The sequence below is a fragment of the Pongo pygmaeus genome, chromosome 7, assembly GCF_028885625.2.
Source record: "Pongo pygmaeus isolate AG05252 chromosome 7, NHGRI_mPonPyg2-v2.0_pri, whole genome shotgun sequence".
Classification (NCBI taxonomy): domain Eukaryota; kingdom Metazoa; phylum Chordata; class Mammalia; order Primates; family Hominidae; genus Pongo; species Pongo pygmaeus.
In genome coordinates this window covers 39816148-39836119 of record NC_072380.2, presented here as the reverse complement: position 1 = coordinate 39836119, position 19972 = coordinate 39816148, and the positions used below count along the sequence as shown (strand labels likewise).

General features: G+C 37.6%; 1 protein-coding gene across 1 annotated transcript in view; it reads left to right on the top strand.

The window, feature by feature from the left end:
* LOC129041949 (A disintegrin and metallopeptidase domain 3-like) overlaps positions 1-19972 on the top strand; it is an 82539-nt gene that overhangs the window by 23243 nt on the left and 39324 nt on the right. Inside the window, exons 11-12 of the mRNA XM_054497387.2 lie at positions 5717-5853; positions 6959-7142. Of these exons, the coding sequence (XP_054353362.1) occupies positions 5717-5853; positions 6959-7142 (321 nt within the window). The remainder of the gene's footprint in view (positions 1-5716; positions 5854-6958; positions 7143-19972) is intronic.

Genomic DNA, 19972 nt, shown 5'->3' with positions numbered 1-19972 from the left:
AATGTTAATCTATGTTGTAGCATGTGACAGAATTTCCATTGTTTTGATGGCTGAAATGTACTTAATTGTAAGTATATACCACATTTTGTTTATCCTGTCATCTGACAAAGGATGTCTAGGTTATTTCCATATCTTGGCTACTGTATATAGTGCTGCAATAAACATGGAAGTGCATAGATCTCCTCGATATTCTGATTTTATTACTTTTGGATAAACACTGTCTTAATCGATTTTCTGTTGCTTATTACAGAATACCTTAAACTGTGTAATTTTAGAGAAATTTATTCCTTATAGTTGTGGAGGTTGCAAAGTCTAAGGTAAAGGGGCCACATCTGGTGAGTGCTTGTGGCTGATGAGGACGCTGCAAGGTGACACAGGGCATCACATGGCAAGGGAGCTGAGCATGCCAGCTCAGGTCTCTCTTCCTCTTCTTATGAAGCCACCAGTCTCATTCTTATGATAGCCCGTTAATACTTTAATCCATGGACGGATTCACACTTTTATGAATTTCTCTAATTCCTCTAACTTTTTTAGTAGTTAAATAGTTTGAGGTTTTAGATTTAAGACTTTAATTCATTTTTATTTGAATTTTGTATATGGTGTGAGATAGGAGTCCAGTTTGATTTTTCTGCCTATGGATATCCAGTTTTCCCAGCACCATTTACTGAAGAGACTATCTTCTCCCCAGTGTATGTTCTTGGCACCTTTGTCAAAAATGAGTTCACTGTAGCTGTGTGGATTTGTTTCTTGGTTCTCTATTCTGTTCCATTGGTCTAAATATCTGCTTTTATGCCAGTACCATGCTATTTTGGTTACTGTAGCTATGTAGCGTAATTTGTAGTCAGGTAATGTAATTCCCCCAATTTTGTTATTTTGGCTTTGGCTCTTCTGGGACTTTTGTGGTTCCATATATATTGTCGGATTTTTTTTTCTATTTCTGTGAATCATGTCATTGGATTTTGATCGGGTTTGCATTGAATTTGTAGATTGTTTTGGGCAGTATGGGCATTTTAGCAATATTGATTCTTCCAATTCATAAACATGGAACACCTTTTCATTTTTTTTGTTTCCTCTTCAATTTCTTACATCAATGTTTTATACTTTATAGTTTCCATTACTGAGATCTTCTTTGGTTAATTTCTAGGTATTTAATTTTATTGGTGGCTATTGGAAATGCTATTACATTTAAAATTTTCTTTTCCAGATTTTCTGTTGGTACACAGAAATGCTACTGATTTTTGTTTGTAGATTTTGTATCCTACAAATTTGCTGAATTTGTTTATCAATTCTAATAGTTTTTTCATGGAATCTTTAGGTTTTCTCAAATATAAGATTATATCATCTTCAAACATGGATAATTTGACCTTTCATTTTTCAATTTGAATGCCCTTTATTTCTTGTCTGATTGCTCTAGCTAGGACTTCCAGTACTATGTTTAATAACTGTGGCGAAAGTGGGTGTCCTTTTCATATTCCAGATCACAGAGGAAAGGCTTTTCAGTTTTTCCTCAGTGAGTATGATACTAACTGTGGGTCTGTCATATATGGCTTTTATCATTTTGAGGCCTGCTTCTTCTATACCAGCTTTTGAGTATTTTTATCACAAAGAGATGTTGAAGTTGATCAAAGGCTTTTTCAACATCAATTGAAATAATCACATGGTTTTTGTCCTTGATTTCCATTGATATGATGTATCACATTGATTGATTTGCATGTGTTGAACCATCCTTGCATCCCAGGGATAAACCACACTTGGCCATGAAGAATGATCTTTTTAGTGTACTGTTGAATCTGGTTTGCTAGTATTTTGTTGAGAAATTTTGTGTCAATATTCATCAGAGATATTGGCCTGTAGTTTTCTTTTTTCAATGTGTCTTTGTTTGGTTTTGGTATCAAGGCAGTACTAGCCTCATAGAATGAGTTTGGTAATATTCCTTTCTAATCTGCTTTTCAGAATTGTTTGAGTAAGATTGGTATTAGTTCTTCTTAAATGTTTGGTAGAATTTAGCAGTGCAGCGATCAAGTCCTGGCCTTTTCACTCCAGGAAGACATTTTAATTATAGCTTCGATCTGTTACTTGTTATTGGTCTGTTCAGGATTTGGATTTCTTCATGGTTCCATCTTGGTAGATTGTATGTTTCTAGGAATTTGTCCCTTTCTTCTAGATTTTCATTTTATTGGCATATAGTTGCTCACAGTAGCCACCAATATCATTTGAATTTCTGTGGTATCAGTGGTGATGTCTCCTTTTTCATCTCTGATTTTATTTATTTGGATCTCCCTTTTTTTTTTTTTCTTAGTTAGTCTGGCTAAAGGTCTGTCAATTTAGTTTAACTTTTCAAAAGACCAACTTTTTGTTTCTTTGATCTTTTGTATTATTTTCTTCATTTCAATTTCATTTGTTTCTGCTCTAATCTTTAGTATTTCTTTTCTTCTACTAATTATGGGTTTGGTTTGCTCTTGCTTTTCTGGTTCGTTAAGACACATATTAGGTTGTTTACTTGAAGTTTTACTTCTTTTTTGATGTGCATACTTATAGTTATACATTTCCCTCTTCATACTGCTTTTGCTGTATCCCACAGGTTTTGGTATGTCATTTTTCCATTATTATTTGTTTAAAGAAATTTTTCAATATCCATTTTAATTTCTTCATTGAGTCACTGGTTATTCAGGAGCATATTGTTTGTCATGTTTGGACAAATTGGGTGAGGAGCCTCACCTCATTGCCATCACCAACACAGGCCCATGGAGAGCACTGCCAGACTATTGCTAATGTTCCCTTAATGCCCAAGAGCTCTTCAGTCAGCTGGTGGTGAATGCTGCCTGACCTGGGACTCACCCTTCAGGGCATTGGACTCTCCTCTAGCCTAGGTCAGGTCCAGAAATGCTTCCCAAGAGCCAAGTCCTGGAATCAGGGACCCAGAGAGCCTGCTTGGTGCTCTGCTGCCCTGTGGCTGAGGTGCTACCTAACGTGCAAGACAAAGTCCCCTTTACTTTTCCCTCCACTTTTCTCAAGCGAAGGAGTCTTGCCCCGTTGCCACCACAGCTGAGAATGTACGAAGTCTCACCCAAAGCCAGCAAGTCTCACAGGCTCACTCAAGGCCCATGGCACACTCCCTGGGTATCACTGTTGGTTATTCAGGTCTCAAGGCCTTTTCAGTTAGCAAGTGATGACGTTTTTCAGGACTGGGTCCATCCCTTCAAGGCAGTGGGTTCCTTCTGGAAATGATATCCAGGAGCTAAGGCCTAAAAAGGGGGCCTCAGGACTCTGACTGGTGCCCTATCCTGCTGTGGCTGAGCTGGCATCCAACATGCAAAACAAAGCCTTCTCCAGTCTTTCCTTTCCCCTCCTCAAGCAGAGGGAAGGGGTCTCTTTTGGAGCTACGAGCTCTGCAGCCTGGGGTTAGGGATGAGGTGATGCCAGCACTCCCTTAGTCACACCAGCTGGTATCTCAATAGGCCATGTGCCCCCAGTCTACTGGCTCTGGGCCCAGTTCAGCACTAGGATTCACCTAGATTGCAGTTCTTGTGGCCTAGACTGCCTTTCAAGTTTATTTAGGGCCCTAGAGCACTTTAGCCCATGGTGGTGAAGCTGGTAGGAACTCAAGTTCCAACCACTGAGATCAGCGATTCCTCTCTGGCTAGGGCTAGTTTGAATACTCCCTCCATAGCTGGGCATCAGCTGAGTTTGGCCCAGTTTTGTTTTCTGCTATAAAAGTGCGGCACTGAGTTCAATGACTCACAATTGCTGCATTCTCCTCTCCCCAGCACAAAGAAATGCTCTCTGCACCATGCCACTGCTGCCACAGGATTGAGGAGGGTCGATGTCAGTGGTTTTTCTACTTCAGTACCTCTTTCAGCTATGTGAAATTAAAACCAGAGCCAGGCATGGTGGCTCACCTCTGTAATCCCAGCACTTTGGCAGGCCGAGGTGGGTGGATCACCTGAAGTCAGGAGTTCAAGACCAGCCTGGCCAACATGGTGAAACCTCATCTCTACTAAAATTACAAAAAAGTTAGCCAGCGTAGTGGTGCATGCCTGTAATCCCAGCTACTCAGGAAGCTGAGGCAGGAGAATCGCTTAAATCCAGAAGGCAGAGGTTGCGGTAAGCCAAGATCGCACCATTGCACTCCAGCTCTGGGTGACAAAAGTGAGACTCCGTCTCAAAAACCTAAATAAATAAACAAACCAGGTACTGTAATGTGTTCATCTGATTTTTTTGTTCTTATAAAGGCACTTTTTTTGTGTCAATAGTTCTCAAATTGGTGTCGTTGGTGGGGGACAGGGGCAGGAGGAGAGATGATCAGTGGCGCTTTCTATTCCGCCATCTTGCTCCATTCCTCCTCCACCAGTTACAGATTTTTTAAAATTATTTTTTAGTTTCTAGCTCCTTGTGTGTGTGTATATATATATGTAACATACATATATATAATAATAATGTACATATATATATAATTTATCCCAGATATGCATGGCTGGTTTATCATGAATATGAAGTAGTGTCCTCCATTATATTAATAGGCTAAAAAAGAAAAATTATATGATTCTAGTAGTAGATTCAGAAAAATCAAATCCAAGGCTATTTATAATAAACACTCTCAGCAAACTAAATATACAGGGGAACTTATTTAACTTAAAGAGAGCATCTACAAAAAAAAAAACAACAGGAAACAACATATTTTGAGTAAATAACACATTACTACTTAGATCAGGAAAAACAGAAGAAAGTAGCTTACCAGTCACGGTCAACATCATACATGGAAAGCACCAAATTCTGTGAGACCAACAGGAACTCTCATTTATTGTTGACAGAAATGAGAATGATATAGCCACTGTGGATAACAGTTTTACGGTTTCTTACAATACTCAACTTACCCTTGCCATATGATCCAGCAATCATCCTCTTTGGTATTTACCTAAATGAGTTAAAAACTTTTACCCACCGAAAAATTTCACATAAGTGTTTTTAGCTTTATTCATAATTGTCACAGATTGGAAGTAACTTAGATATCCTTTAACAGGTGAATGGATGAGCAAACTTTAGAACATCCATACAATGGAATACTACCCAGTGATTTAAATAATAAGCTATTAAGCCACAATAACATGTGGAAAACCCTTAAATTTGTGGTGAGAGAAACCCTTATTAGAAGACTATATGTGGTATTATTTTCACTATATGATTTTCAGAAATAGGAAAAAATATAGAGATAATGACAAAGTTTCTGGAAGTTTGTAGAAATGCTACTTGTAAGATATTATATTATTCTACTTTAAAAAATTGACTCTTCTCAAATTATTTCTGAGGTCAAAACTGATTGCCAGTTCAACTCTCCAAAATCTGTATATCTTTTCCAAGTGTTCTCTTGAGAAATATTGTAGTTACTAAAATAATCCTCCTACTTCTCAGAATATTTTCTGAAATTTGCTGGAATTAAATTCAGTAGTATGTCATAAAAATATATGATTGAATTATTCTTATTTTAGGTCAATGTCATTTTGATTAAAAATATTGTCACTCAAAAGGAATAAAAAATTGTACCTATTTTTATTTCTAAGTAGTTAGAAATAATTTATTTCTAAGTAAATAAATAGTAGTTTTTAAAATTTGCATTTGCATTTATATAGTATGGCTAGAAACGTTTGACAAGATCAAAGGAGTGAAAAAAATATCTTAGACAATAAATCTGGGTTTTTGTTTGTTTGTTTCTATTTAGTATCCAAAGAAAATCACTGTAGAGGCCTTTTCAGTTGTTATGGCACAGTTGCTTGGAATTAATCTGGGATTGACATATGATGATATCTACAATTGTTACTGTCCAGGAACTACATGCATAATGAATCCTGATGCGATGTAAGGAGTTGTTTTTATCAGCTCTATGTTTTCTCTTAAGAAATATTTCTAGTATTCCTTGATGTAGAACCTCTTGCAATATAATTTAAGAAATTTTTTAGATACAAATGTGCTTATAAGACATTAAAGAAAGTATAGAATGTTGTAGAAAATGTGCTTAATAGCTCTACATTCAATGATATTATTTACAGGAAAAGTGGATGCTAATGATTACCTTACAGCAGTCTAGTTGCATTGGTTGAAAAACTGTTCAGTGTCATGAAGTGAAATAGTACTTAGGTAGTAAGAAGTTTGAAAAGCAACTAAACTAAGGAGACGTGAGAACTAAGGAGACATGAGAATTTTGCAATGCTTGATTCTGAACTGGATTATTTTGCTATAAAATGCTAGGATTGTGATGTTTGGGAAAATCTGAATGGAGTCCGAGCATTAGATATTAATAATACATCATTATTTTATGATTTTGAAGGGTCTAGGGTGCCAATGTAGATTAACCCATTTCTATGTAAGAACTACATAGATGTATGTAGTGTTCACAGAACACATTGTTGGCCTCAACTGTTTCAGAAAACAAAATTTATTTTGGGGGGCTATATTTGCATTATTTCTTTAAGTTTGAGATTATTACAAAATTACCCAAAATTACACATTAAGCAGTATACTTAAATGTATAGAAATACAAAAAGTAAAACAAAATAAAAGGAATCGAGAATTTGTACAATTTATATACCTCAGTATTGGGATAACTTTTTTGATTAATTTTAACAAAGAACAAGTAATTATGATTTTTCATTAACACAATCAACCAAATTTTATTTCTTAATGTTGACAATAATAAGATATACTCAAATGGAGTTTATTGTGTACCAAATATTATTAAGTGCGTTACCATTTTAACTTTATTTACTCTCTCGGTGTCCATCATATCAAATTACAATAGCAAATAATTTATTTTTTGCTTATCACCTGTATTAAAAATAAAAGCATTCTCTTCTCCTTTTGGCTCTTCTCTAAGTGAAGTAGTTCAGAATTCGTAGCACTTTGTTGAGGAGTATTACTTTGATTCTTTTAGTCCATTTATCTAAGAAGTACAATTTAATTTTAGACGATCCCATGGTATGAAGTTTTTTAGCAGTTGCAGCATGGATGGATTTAAACAGATAGTTCTGCAGCCTGAACTTAAATGTTTTCAGGATAAAACAGTTTCAAAAATGACTTACCGAATATCTTCAACTTGTGGCAATGGAATTTTGGAACCTACCGAGCAGTGTGATTGTGGCCGTAAAAAGGTTAGTGGCAAAGCTTACAGGTTATCCAGAGATTTGTTCTTTCATTATGTTTTGTGTTTATTTTTTATGGCATCTATAGATATAGATATAGATATGATATATATAAGGGGGAAATTTTAAAAAAAATTTACTATTTTGTCAAATATAAGATAGGGAGATATGGGGCAATAACTGACTCATCCTAAATTTGAAATGTTTAGAGTCTAAACCCTGGGTAAGTGTGACATCAATTTAAAAAACAGATTTTTATCATTTTAGAAATATTAGTAGCAATATCACTTTTAGTACCATACACATCAGTAGCATCAATAATATCATTATCATCTAATCATCCCTTAAATTCCACCAAAGTGACTACATTGGTTGGCTAAGTTATTAAATGTGTGTTTTCATTTATTTTCTTACTTCCTAATTTTAGTCCTTGCATCTGTAGCAACTTCATTTATGTTAACTTGCTTCCAAAGAATTAAACTAATTATAGTCTTTGGTTCATTGTCATTTATGATAATATACATGATGCAATAATGATACATCCATGGCCCAACTATTCCTAATTTTTCACCCTTTTCTCTATCCAAAAAGCAAATTCTATCCATATTTTTAATTTAACAGTATCATTTTATAATTTGACCGTAGTTTTTATCAGCTTTGAATTTTAGACCGTTTAAAAAATATCGCACAATCTTCTGGGACTGTTTTCTTCATCCCCTATATTACTAACAATATCCATGTAATTTTGTGTGACGTAGCTCATTTATTCACTTTTTGTGTAATAATCCATTATATATGGAAATATACAGTTACTGATTTTTTCTATTTATGAGCAGTTAGAGTGTTCATAGGTTTTTTTCCCCCCTCGCATTCTGAAGAGTTTTATTATGTCTTGTACTTAACTCTTGATGTACATAAGAGTCTTCTGGCTACATACTTAGATGTAGAATTTCTGGGTTATCAAGTGGGTGGATCATGCCTTAGCAATGGGAAATTTATTTCAAAACTAAATGTGCTAATTAACACATCCAATTACTGTTTACTGTATAACAGGTTGTTTATTTTATACCCGATTTAGCACATAGTATTGCCAGACTCCGTCATTTTTGCCAGTGTATTTGTATAAAATATTATCTCTTTGTGGTTTCAATTAGACTTTCCTTAATTCTAGTAGAATTGATTATATCTTCATAGTTTGACTAACCCTATAAGTTATCTTTGCTGTGAAATGGCTGTTCTTTCCTGTGAAAGGTTTATTTGATTTGTATTTTCATCTATTAAGTATTTTTTCCTTTTTTTTTTTTGGAGTTGGAGTTTCGCTCTTGTCACCCAGGCTTGAGTGCAGTGGCATGATCTCAGCTCACTACAACCTCCGTCACCCGGGTTCAAGCGATTCTCCTGCCTCAGCCTCTGGAGTAGCTGGGATTACAGGTACCTGCCAGCACACCCAGCTAATTTTTGTATTTTTAGTAGAGACAGGATTTCACCATGTTGGCCAGGCTAGTCTCAAACTTCTGACCTCAGGTTATCTACCTGCCTCAGCCTCTCAAAGTGCTGAGATTACAAACGTGAGCCACCATGCCCTACCCTTTTCCTTTCTATTTATTTGTATATTCTTATGCTGATTAATATATGTTAAATGTCTTTCATATTCTTACATTTTCTTCAATATAATTTTTATGTAAACAATTTCACTACTTAAAACATTAATGTGTTTCCATTGAAAACTGCATTATTTCAGCTTCATAATATGTTTTTGTTTGAGTAGTAAAAGTTTTGCTCTTTCTTTCATGGAAGCTCTTTTTTTTTCCTTCAGTTTTCACTCCATGCTTTGATATGGATATATTTGACTATTATATTTCAAGACCACTAATATTTCCTTTTATTATTGAACAATGAGAACACATGGACACAGGAAGGGGAACATCACACTCTGGGGACTGTTGTGGGGTGGGGGGAGGGGGGAGGGATAGCATTGAGAGATATACCTAATGCTAGATGACGAGCTGGTGGGTGCAGCGCACCAGCATGGCACATGTATACATATGTAACTTACCTGCACGTTGCGCACATGTACCATAAAACCTAAAGTATAATAATAATAATAATAATAAAAGAAAAAAAAAAAAAGAGATCCAGTGAATTTTTCATGGCAATATTTGACATCTTTAAAATTTCCATTTGGTTCTTTTTTTAAAGATATCTTCCATTTGTGAAAAGAAAAACTTTAGAGAAATATAGCAGTTTATTGAAGCGCAGTATGATTCATGAATTAAACAGCACTCAGAACCAGGAGAGCTTCATCTTAACAATACTGTGTGGGAGATCTTAAGCCATAATTGGCCATCTAAGCCACACCTTCATTCCTGACCCAAAGAAAACATAAAATAATAAATGACCCGTTGTTTTAAGCCTCTAAGTATTTGCCATGCAGCAAATACTTACAGATGACACATAGGACTTAATGTGTGTTGCTTTGTTTTTCTCAGGATATTTGGCATACTTTTTATCATTTTCATTTAGATCTGCAATCAGTTTGTAGTTTATGTGTGTGTGTGTATACACACACATATACACATAAAGATATAAAATTAAACATTCACAATTTATTTGAAGACTGTCCTTTCTTTATTACACTGAATCATAACCTTGATCATCAATCAAGTGAACATTTGTGCATGTTTCTGCTTTTGCTCCTCTTGTACCAATAGTACACTATCTTAATAAATACACTTTTTTTATTATACTTTAAGTTCTAGGGTACATGTGCACAACGTGCAGCTTTGTTACATATGTATACATGTGCCACGTTGGTGTGCTGCATCCATTAACTCGTCATTTACATTAGGTATATCTCCTAATGCTATCCCTTCCCTCTCCCCCAACCCCACAACAGGCCCTGGTGTGTGATGTTCACCATTATTCTGAGCAAACTATCGCAAGGACAGAAAACTAAACACCACATGTTCTCACTCATAGGTGGGAATTGAACAATGAGAACACTTGGACATAGGATAAATACACATTTCTTATTAACTTATGAGATATTGTATTGTATATTCCTCACACTGTTTTTCTGGTTCATAGTTGTCTTGGGTATTTTGGGCCCTTTGAATTTTATTGTAAATTTCTGACTTTTTTTCAATTGGTACCAAAAATAGAGTAGACTCATCTCCTGAATGATATTGCATCGAATCTTTAGATATATTTGAGGTGTACACCTCCATTTATTTATGTCTGATTTTTTTTCCTCAGCATCATTTTGTAGTGGGAGGAAGTTATTATTTCCTGTGGGAGGAAATCTATTTCTGAAGTGTTTATAGTAATAGCTAATGGTTTTTGCCAGGAAGATTACTGAGTTGACAGGTCCAGCAAGCCATATAATTCAGAGGGGTGGCTATAGGCTTGAGCAAAACACATAAGAGAGTCTTTCTTTTCCTTGACAGTAATGGAGACATCCATATATAACAAGATGTGGCTAAAGGAAACTGTATTAGTGTGCGGAACTTTATCTTGGGTAGCGGCTGCCTACCTGTAACATCGACAAATCATGTACAGAGGGACATGGAGAGTGGAACAGTAGGCACTGGAGACTTGGAAAGGTGGGAGGGTGGGAGGAGCGTAAGGGACAAGAAAACACCTTTTGGGTACAATGTACTCTATTTGGGTGATGGGTACACTAAAAGCCCAGACGTGACCAAAACTGCACTTGTACCCCCTAAATCTATAGAAATAAAAAATAAGATCCTTTAGAAAAAACAAGAGAAAGGTCTCAGGTTAAGGTTTTCTTAAGAATATTTCCTTAAGACAGGTACCCAGTACTTAGGTTAAGAGCAGTGGTGATAGCCTGGAACAAGATGATCACCAAAGCATTGTGAGTTGACAGGGCCAGCCCAAATGTCCCACAAATGAGAGCTGAGAGTTTAAATTTTTTCTCCTTCTACTCTTGACTCCCCAGGGTCTAAGGTGTTCATTATCCACCTGCCATAGCTGCTCTTGTTTCATGGCCACATGATCAGATAACCAGTGTCTGTAGCAACCATTTTACCCTTTCTCCATGCTCATCACACAAAACCAAACCAAATAGCTGGGTTCATCCCTAGGTAGTTTGGCAGTTTGTTTCTTGTATACCTTATGCCATCTTAAAACATCTCCTATCCACTGATGTGTGGGCCAAAGTCTCATCTATGATCTATGAACAAAAGACTGTGAGGTCCACAGAGGAAAGAAAGAATACTTTACTTTAGAGGGAGAAGCAATCCACAGCTTGGGAAATGCCCTTTCAGGGAAAATAAAAAATGCTTGTTCCGCAGAAGGAAGGGGGAACTGATACATATCTTACAGAGTCAGCCTTACCTGCATATTAAGCAGGGTTGGGGGAAAGCTATAAATATTCTTGAGGGAAGTCAAGTGCCTGCGCAGTGGGTGAAAATATATGTAACATGCATTCAGTGTTCACTTTAGGGTAGGGTTTTAGCATTAAAATGAGGCAGAATTTGGCTTTTTATATCAAAAAGAACCAATCGGACACAAAGATAGTCTGTGCATAGTCTCTGTAAACTGCTTAAAACTGGCTTGAGATTTGTGGCTGTTTATCAATAAAGGACCAGTCCTCCGTCCAACTGGAGTTATGGCAGGACTGCAAGGCGCAGGCATCAGGGGTGTTGAGGGTATTAACTAGCATTAGCAGCCTGTCAGGGTCAGTTGGGAAATTTTCCAGCTGTAGTTGTTTCAGAAATGCTTTTCAGGGGTTTATTTCTGCTTAATTACCAGAGAGAAATCTTATGGCAATTAATAACACTGGGATATGTGACTGATCCTCCATCCTGCTAGCGATGAGATTCTATTTTTTGCTAAATCTCATTTTAGCCACAGGGAGTCTATTTTGTCTGTCTGTTGGAATATATATTCATTGTTTTCCCTGTTAGTTGAAACCTGCTGTAGGCAGCCTTGATGACCAATTTACACCATGTCCCATATTGGTGCCAGGGTGGCATGGCTACCTGTCCTGAGTGTATCAAGTCCCTTGAAGGGACCCATGTGGCAGAGAGACTTACAGCTAATTGTATGACTTAGGCCAGGTAGGGGAAAAGGGTAGACAGGTCAAAAATATTTTTTTGGAGGTGGGAGAAAACTGCAGTCTGGCAGGAAGATTATTAAATTGTTTTACAGAGATTAAGTAAATAAACTTGTGACTGGTACCTTTCAGTGAAATACTTAACAGACTCCAGTTACACAGGGAAGTCATAGGCATTAGGGTTACAGTTAAAACTGTCTATTTATGGGAGATTATGACACTTGTTTTTAACCAGCACAGCTGTCTTCGTACATATACACATTCCTGCACCAGAATGGCACTGTAGGGATGAGACTGTAGCTAGGTTTATAGGTTTATTTTATCTATCAGTTGAACACCTTATGCTGCCATAATTCTGGTTTTAACAGTAGACTTACAGCAGTTGCATATATATATATATATATATATATATATACACACACATACAGACATGTATATATATATGTGTATATATATACACATACACACAGACATATATATATCAAGTAATTTAACTATTAGGAAGAAAAGTATGACGAAGACTGTGATTATAACACGCACTTGAATGTCAGCTCAAAAAGAATTTTCCAGTCTGACAGGAAGCCTACTAAATAGATGGAGAGGATCAGTAGTTTGCATATCTCATAACGATTTAGCTTGTTTGGAAATTCTTTTTATAGGAACCTCTACTTTATCTGAGGTGTTGATGTAAGTGTAACCAGTTACATGGGCCACTGCGCAGACTCTTCTCTGTTTGGCTAGGAGAAAATTTAAGGCAATTCTATTATTTAGTATTACTTGAGCAAGGGAGTCCAGAAACTTTTTGTTGCACTCTAAGGCTTTCTGCAGTGTCATTAGCTATCTAACCAATGGTAGTGGATAGGTTTTTGAATTATATCTCTAGTTTTTACCTATATTATCTTTACATCCTGTTAGCATAGACCTTTTAGTTTTATAATAAAGAGAGAACGGGGGTCTTTTCATAAGCAAGCCTGAACCTTTTATGTGTAAGCTGTTGAGGCAATGGTGTGACCATCCTTATCCAGGCAGATCAGACCCTATGTCCCATATAAACACAAAGCCTGGTGAAGGCACAAGTGATGCCCTCAAGGGTGTGTTCACTAATGAATTTATTCATGATAAATGTTGACAGTATTGAATTGAATCACGAATCATTTGAATAGTAGGGACATACCTTTCTTTATTCAATTTAGACTATATTTATCTATCGAGTAGTTTAAAGATCGAGGAGGTCTACTGGTATAGAATGGGTTTCTAACATCAATAACATGGGACAAATTAAACCAAGAGGTGGTAATACTTGAGTCTTGAGGCAACTGGACTCAGAGTCAACAGGGAAAGCAGTTGATCCAGATAAGTGGTGATGTTAAGGATACATGAGAAGTCAGTGACAAGTATTGTCAATGTCACATGTTTACCATGAATGAATGTGGGAAGTTATTGGTGAATCTAATCATCTGATAGGTTTCTATTTGTAACAACACTTTAGGACTGCTTAGCCAAAGTGTTATCATGTCATTCTATGCAGTGAGACAAAGGGACAGTTATAAAGAAGAGAGTAAAATTTATTTTGAACTAGACTAATCAACACAACCATTCACAAAGCTCTGGAACAAAGAGTTTAGCCAGACCAAAAGTCTTATAGTTTTGCAAAGGCTTATGGGTGTCTAAGTATTGGAACACATGGAACTATCCCAGCATAGCATAAGATATCCAGGATAGACAAGATTGCTAATGTTATAATAATGGAAACAGTTATAAAGGAATCATAAAGGCTGGGCATGTTAGTTTAGAATAAGTAAGGCAAAGATAAGTGTTCTATTTTACATTGAATAGTAACAATCATGAAAACTCCTAAAGTGATATGAACAATGACTATTATAAGGTAAATATAAATATTGATTCATCCAGACCATACAGGCTTGGAGTTTTGTGAGAGGGCAGTCTACCTCAGTTGTCATCCTTTTCTTGTCTTGGCATTGAGGCTTTAGTCAACCTGAGCTTAGTGTCAGATATTGATGCTGAAGTCCAGTTCTCAGCAGAGTCTGGTGTTGTTTTTAGGTGAGATACGTGTACCCAGGAGTAATGACCTGTACCTTAGCAGCACAACGGGTTAATTAAGTGAACTTGAAATGGACCTTTCTAGTGGGATTGGAGGGAGTCATTCAGCAATATCTCTTCTAATATATAAAGTCTTTCAACTGGACATTATGATATTGGGGTTCATCTCCTGGTTGATGACTGTGAAGGGATTCACAAGCAGCTGTTAGTCTTTAGAGCCTTAACAAGTCCTCTAGGACTCGGCAGTAGGTCAGGAGATCTCCTTGTATCTAAGTAGGGGAAAATATTTCTTCGGTTAAATATATGGATTGACCTGTGACCACCTCAAAAGGGGAAAAGCAGCTCTGATGGGGATGGACTTCACAATTACCAAAACCAGAGGAAGAGCTTTGGGCCAGGGCAGATTGAAGCTGCTTGTAATTTTAGACAATTGAGTTGAATATTCTCTTGGTTCATTCCACAAGCCCAAAAGATTGGGTGTGGTAAGCACCGCTGAAATGTCGTAGAATAGGCCAAACATTAGCAACTCATTGTAATACTTGGCCAGTAAAATGAGTTCCCTGATCGCTGTGGAACTTGGTGGAAACTCCATAGGTAGAGATAATTTTCTCATGAAGTACTTTGGCTACTGGCATCACTGTGGCTTGTCTGCAGGGGAAAGCTTTCCCACAGTAAAACTACATATCTATCATGACAAGAACATATTTGTATCACTGAGAAAGGGAAAATTGGATAAAGTCTGTAGTCCAGTTTTAGAAAGGCCCTTTTCTCGTTGGGACTTTGCCTAGGGTAGCCCTTAGGGACTTCCCTGCATTGTATAAGGGTGAATTTTGCCTAATATATTAACTTGAGAAGCAATCCCCAACAGCACTGTTTACACCATTGGATCCTTTGGTCAGAACTGTAATGGTGGGGTTATATAGAAAAGTAAAAGTGACCCTTGGTAAATTTTCTAGAAGGACTGAATGTCTGTAAGGTTTAGTCCATAGTTGGGATCTGGGATTATAGGTACAGCCTTGTTTTGTCTAATTTTCCTTTTCAAGTTCTGAGCACCTTTTTTGAGATGTTGTTTCAAGAGATTTTTAGAAGAAACAGGATGTAAGGATGGAGCCTGGATTAAGACAGGCATAACAGAAGAGGGGGTATTGTTTAAGGCTGCAGACTTAACTGCACTCTCAGCTAGATGTTTGTCTTTGCTATTTTCGGTATGTCTAAAGGAATTGCCTTGAATTTTAATCATGGCCAGAGTCCTAGGAACTTGAATGGCATCAAGAAATGACAAAATGTGGTCTCTGTTTCTGATGAGCAGTCCAGAAAAGGTTAGAAATCCTCTGTTTCCGGAGAATTCCAAAGTCATGAGCAACCCAAAAAGCATATCTGCTATCTGTGTAAATGTTTGCAGTTTTGTCTTTGGCCAACAGGCAAACTCAAGTAAGAGCATGGAATTCTGCCTGTTGGGCAGAAGGCCTGATTCAATAGTTTCTGTCAGGGAAACAACTGCAAACCTAGCTTAATAGAAGCCAGTAGGGTCTCTGAAAGAAGGCCCATCAACCTACCAGACAAAATCAGGATTGGGTAAGGGCATTTCCTTTAAATTCATATGAGGTGAAAGAAGAGTGTAAAGGTAATGCAGTCATAGAGAATCTTCTGGTGAAGACAAAAGAGGGGCAGAGTTAAGGAGATTACAATGGAAAATAGGTTGGGAAAGAGAAGTATTTCATAGGCAGTCAATCGACTGGCTGAAAGATACTGGATTTGGCGAGAAGTGAGAAGGGCTTTAACTGAGTGAGGAGCATAAACAGTAAGAGGAAATCCCATTACTATTTTCTCGGTGGCTTTTATAAGGACGGTGATTGTGGCAACTGCCTTTAAACATGGTGATAGCCCTGGATAGACACAATCCAGTTTAGCATTCTAGTAACCAGTTGGGTAAATTATTACCCCCATGTGGTTGAGTTCAAACTCCCTCTTGCTCATGAACAAAAAGGGGAAAAAGGGAAGTCATAAATAGTGTCCCAAATTGAGGGGGTGTGTTGGGCAGAGGATAGCTTATCTTTCAGAGACTTAAAGTCCTGTTCACCATCGGTAGTACAGGTAAGGAGGTCAGGAGAAGAGGCTTTAATCAGGGTATATAAAGGTTGTGCCAGTAAAGAAAAATTAGTGTTCTAAGCTCTGCAGTAGTCCATGAGTCCTAGAAAGCCCCTAGGTTTTGTCTTTTCATAGTGGGAATGGGGAAGAAAAATATGCCTTGAAGGCAGAAAGGGTTGATGTTGAGTCCCAAGGGGTCAGCAAATGTCCAAGAGGTTTAATTGTCAGCAACACTGTAGTTTATCTTTAGAATCTTTATGGCCCTTAAGACATAGCTGGTGAAGTAAATGGAGAGTGTCAGTGAGACAGGTATTTCATAAGGGAGAACATAAAAGCAAATCACCAATGTATTGCAACAGAGTTGAGCTATGTGAGAAGGTTATGTCTTTTTTTAAAAAATTATACTTTAAGTTCTGGGATACATTTGCAGAACATGCAGGTTTGTTACATAGGTATACATATGCCATGGTGGTTTGCTGCACCCATCAACCCATCATCTACATTAGGTATTTCTCCTAATGCTATCCCTCCCCTAGTCCCCATCTCCCCAACAGGCCCTGGTGTGTAATATTCCCCTCCCTGTGTCCATGTGTTCTCATTGTTCAACTCCCACTTATGAGTGAGAACATGCAGTGTTTGGTTTTCTGTTCCTGTGTTAGTTTGCTGAGAATGATGGTTTCCAGCTTCATCCATTTCCCTGCAAAGGACATGAACTCCTCCTTTTTTTATGGCTGTTTAATATTCCATGGGGTATATGTGCCACATTTTCTTTATCCGGTCTATCCAGTCTATCTACTGGTGGGCATTAGGGTTGGTTCCAAGTCTTTGCTATTGTGAACAATGCTGCAATAAACATACATATGCATGTGGCTTTATAGTAGAATAATTTATAATCCCTTGGGTATATACCTAGTAATGGGATCTCTGGGTCAAATGGTATTTCTAGTTCTAGATCCTTGAGGAATCGCCACACTGTCTTCCACAATGGTTGAACTAATTTACACTCCCAACAACAGTGTAAAATCATTCCTATTTCTCCACATCCTCTCCATCATCTGTTGTTTCCTGACTTTCTAATGATCACCATTCTAACTGGTGTGAGATGGTATCTTAATGTGGTTTTGATTTGCATTTCTCTAATGACCAGTGATGATGAGCTTTTTTTCATATGTTTGTTGGCCGCATAAATGTCTTCTTTTGAGAAATGTCTGTTCATATTGAGAAGGTTATGTCTTTTAAGTCAGCCTGTAAGATCTGGGAAAAGTAGACAGGGCTTTCAGTGCATCCTTCAGGGTGCACTGTTCAGGTGAACTGATGGCCCTTCCATGTGAAGGCAAAAGGAAATGGACTCTTGGGGTTGACCGGGATGGTGAAAAAAGTACTATAGAGATCAACAGCAGAAAAATATTGGATGTTAGAATGTATATTGGATAAGAGGCTATGTGGAACAGGCACAACAGGATGCAAGGGAATAAAATGTTATGAATAGCTCTAAGATCCTAGGCAAGTCTCCATCCCTATTAGCTTAGAAACAGGTAGAAGGGGTATGTTACAGGGACTGGTATAAAGGGACTATTAAGTCCCTTGAAAATGAAATTACTGACAATAGGTTCTATACCAACTAAAGCCTCATGGTGGAGGGGATATTATTTTATGTTCAGTAGAGGTTTGTTAGGATCTATTTGTGTAGAAATGGGTGGTGCTGCCGGATCAGTCTGACATTGGTATTGATTTATTCCCAAAGGGTTTCAAACAGTTACTTTAGAGCTGGATGTCCAGGATCAACTGGATGACTGGAGACTAATAAGGGGAATACATGGCTGAGGTCAGAGGCTGAAGCCTCAGGCAAGGAGACCTTTAAAACAATGTCTCTCTTATAGGTAAAAGAAAAACAAGCTTGGTGTTTTTCAAGAAAGTCCCTTCCTATTAGGTGTATTGGAGCAAAATGAAGAAGTGAAAAGCTGCAATGCCAGTAAGAGGCCCTAGTTGGTAAGAAACTAGTTCAGACTTGAAGATAGTCTTACATTGGTTAGTGACTCAGCCATTTGAATAGCTTGGTCACTCTGGGTGGTTGGATTTTAAAAGAAGTCAAGGTTAAGCATAGATGCAGTGTCTATTAGGGCTTGGACTATTCTGTTGTTAATTTTTAAGATAAACCTCTCCCAATCAACTGACTGAAAGGAGAGGAAAAATCCCCCATGTTTCCCTGAGGTACCCCTAGTTCTGATCAATAAGTATTTCTCTTATTGTTTCTGCAGAAGGGGGTTGCTTTACCTTATTGGTGTCCTTCTGAAGCCCTCATTTCTATTTTTTACCGTCTCATTTCAAATGCCAGAAAAAGCAAATTGTACCTCTTGCAACAGACGAAACTAATTTCTAACTATTAAATGGAGTTTGCTGATCTGGGAGAGATTTTATGAGTTGTTGAATATGCAAGGCCATGAGTTTATCTGTCTTTCTTGCCATTCTAGTGCCTTGGTGGCTTTAGCCTCTTTTTTCTTTTCTAGGATTTTAGAGAGGCGATTGGCCAAAGAAGCTATATCATAGGGTCTCTTAGAAGGCCAATTGGGATCATATTGCTTAACCAGGGTGCTAAGGGCTTTAACTTACTTGAGGGAAAGTGAGTTAAAAAAGATTTATAATATCATCAGTTAGATCTTTGATACTAGAATTTTGTAGAAAGCCTTTTGAATCGACCGGGAGCAGTCGCTCACACCTATAATCCCAGCACTTTGGGAGACCAAGGTGGGTGGATCACCTGAGGTCAGGAGCTTGAGAGCAGCCTGGCCAACATGGTAAAACCCCTTCTCTACTAAAAAATACAAAAAAAAAAATTAGCCAGGTGTGGTGGTATGCACCTGTAATCCCAGCTACCCAGGAGGCTGAGGCTGGAGAAACACTTGAACCCAGGAGGTGGAGGTTGCAGTGAGCCAAGATTGTACCACTCCACTCCAGCCTGGGCAACAGAGCAAGACTCCGTCTCAAAAAAAAAACAAAAAAAAAAAAGAAAAAGAAAAAAGAAAGCCTTTTGAATCAGTCAAAGGAATCAATGACAGATTTGTCTTTTTTCTGAGTCAATGGCATTCCAATTAGTTTGTCAAGGAAAGAGTGCTGAGATGGCTTTAATCAATTCAACAATTGTTTTTCTCACCACTTCAAAGGCTATTTCCTTAGTATGCTGAAAATCATCTTGGGGCTTAGTCCAGTCAGCTAAACACATCCATCCTTGGGTTAAGACATTTTCCACTAAGATTTGAATCAACTAGTGAACATCAGGAGGTCCTGGCTGGTAAACATTTATAATCAAACTAAAGCAGCATTCAAACTCAAGCGAGTCTATTTTAGGAGTAGAAAAATCTTTGACTAATGCTAGAAATCTGAGACTTTGTCCCAGGACAGTAAGAGGTAATTTGCAAGGCTAGTTTGCAATCCCTTTAAAAGGTGTCATCAGAGGGGTTGCAGAATTAGCAACTGGAGGGGGTTGCTCATGAATAGAAGGTGAAGGAAAGAAAGGCAGCTCAGAGAGAAGTGACTGGCAGCAAGGGGCTAATGCATATGGGGGTGGCATTGGTGGAGTTCAAGGAGAAAGGCAAGAAGGCACAGTGGCCTTTTT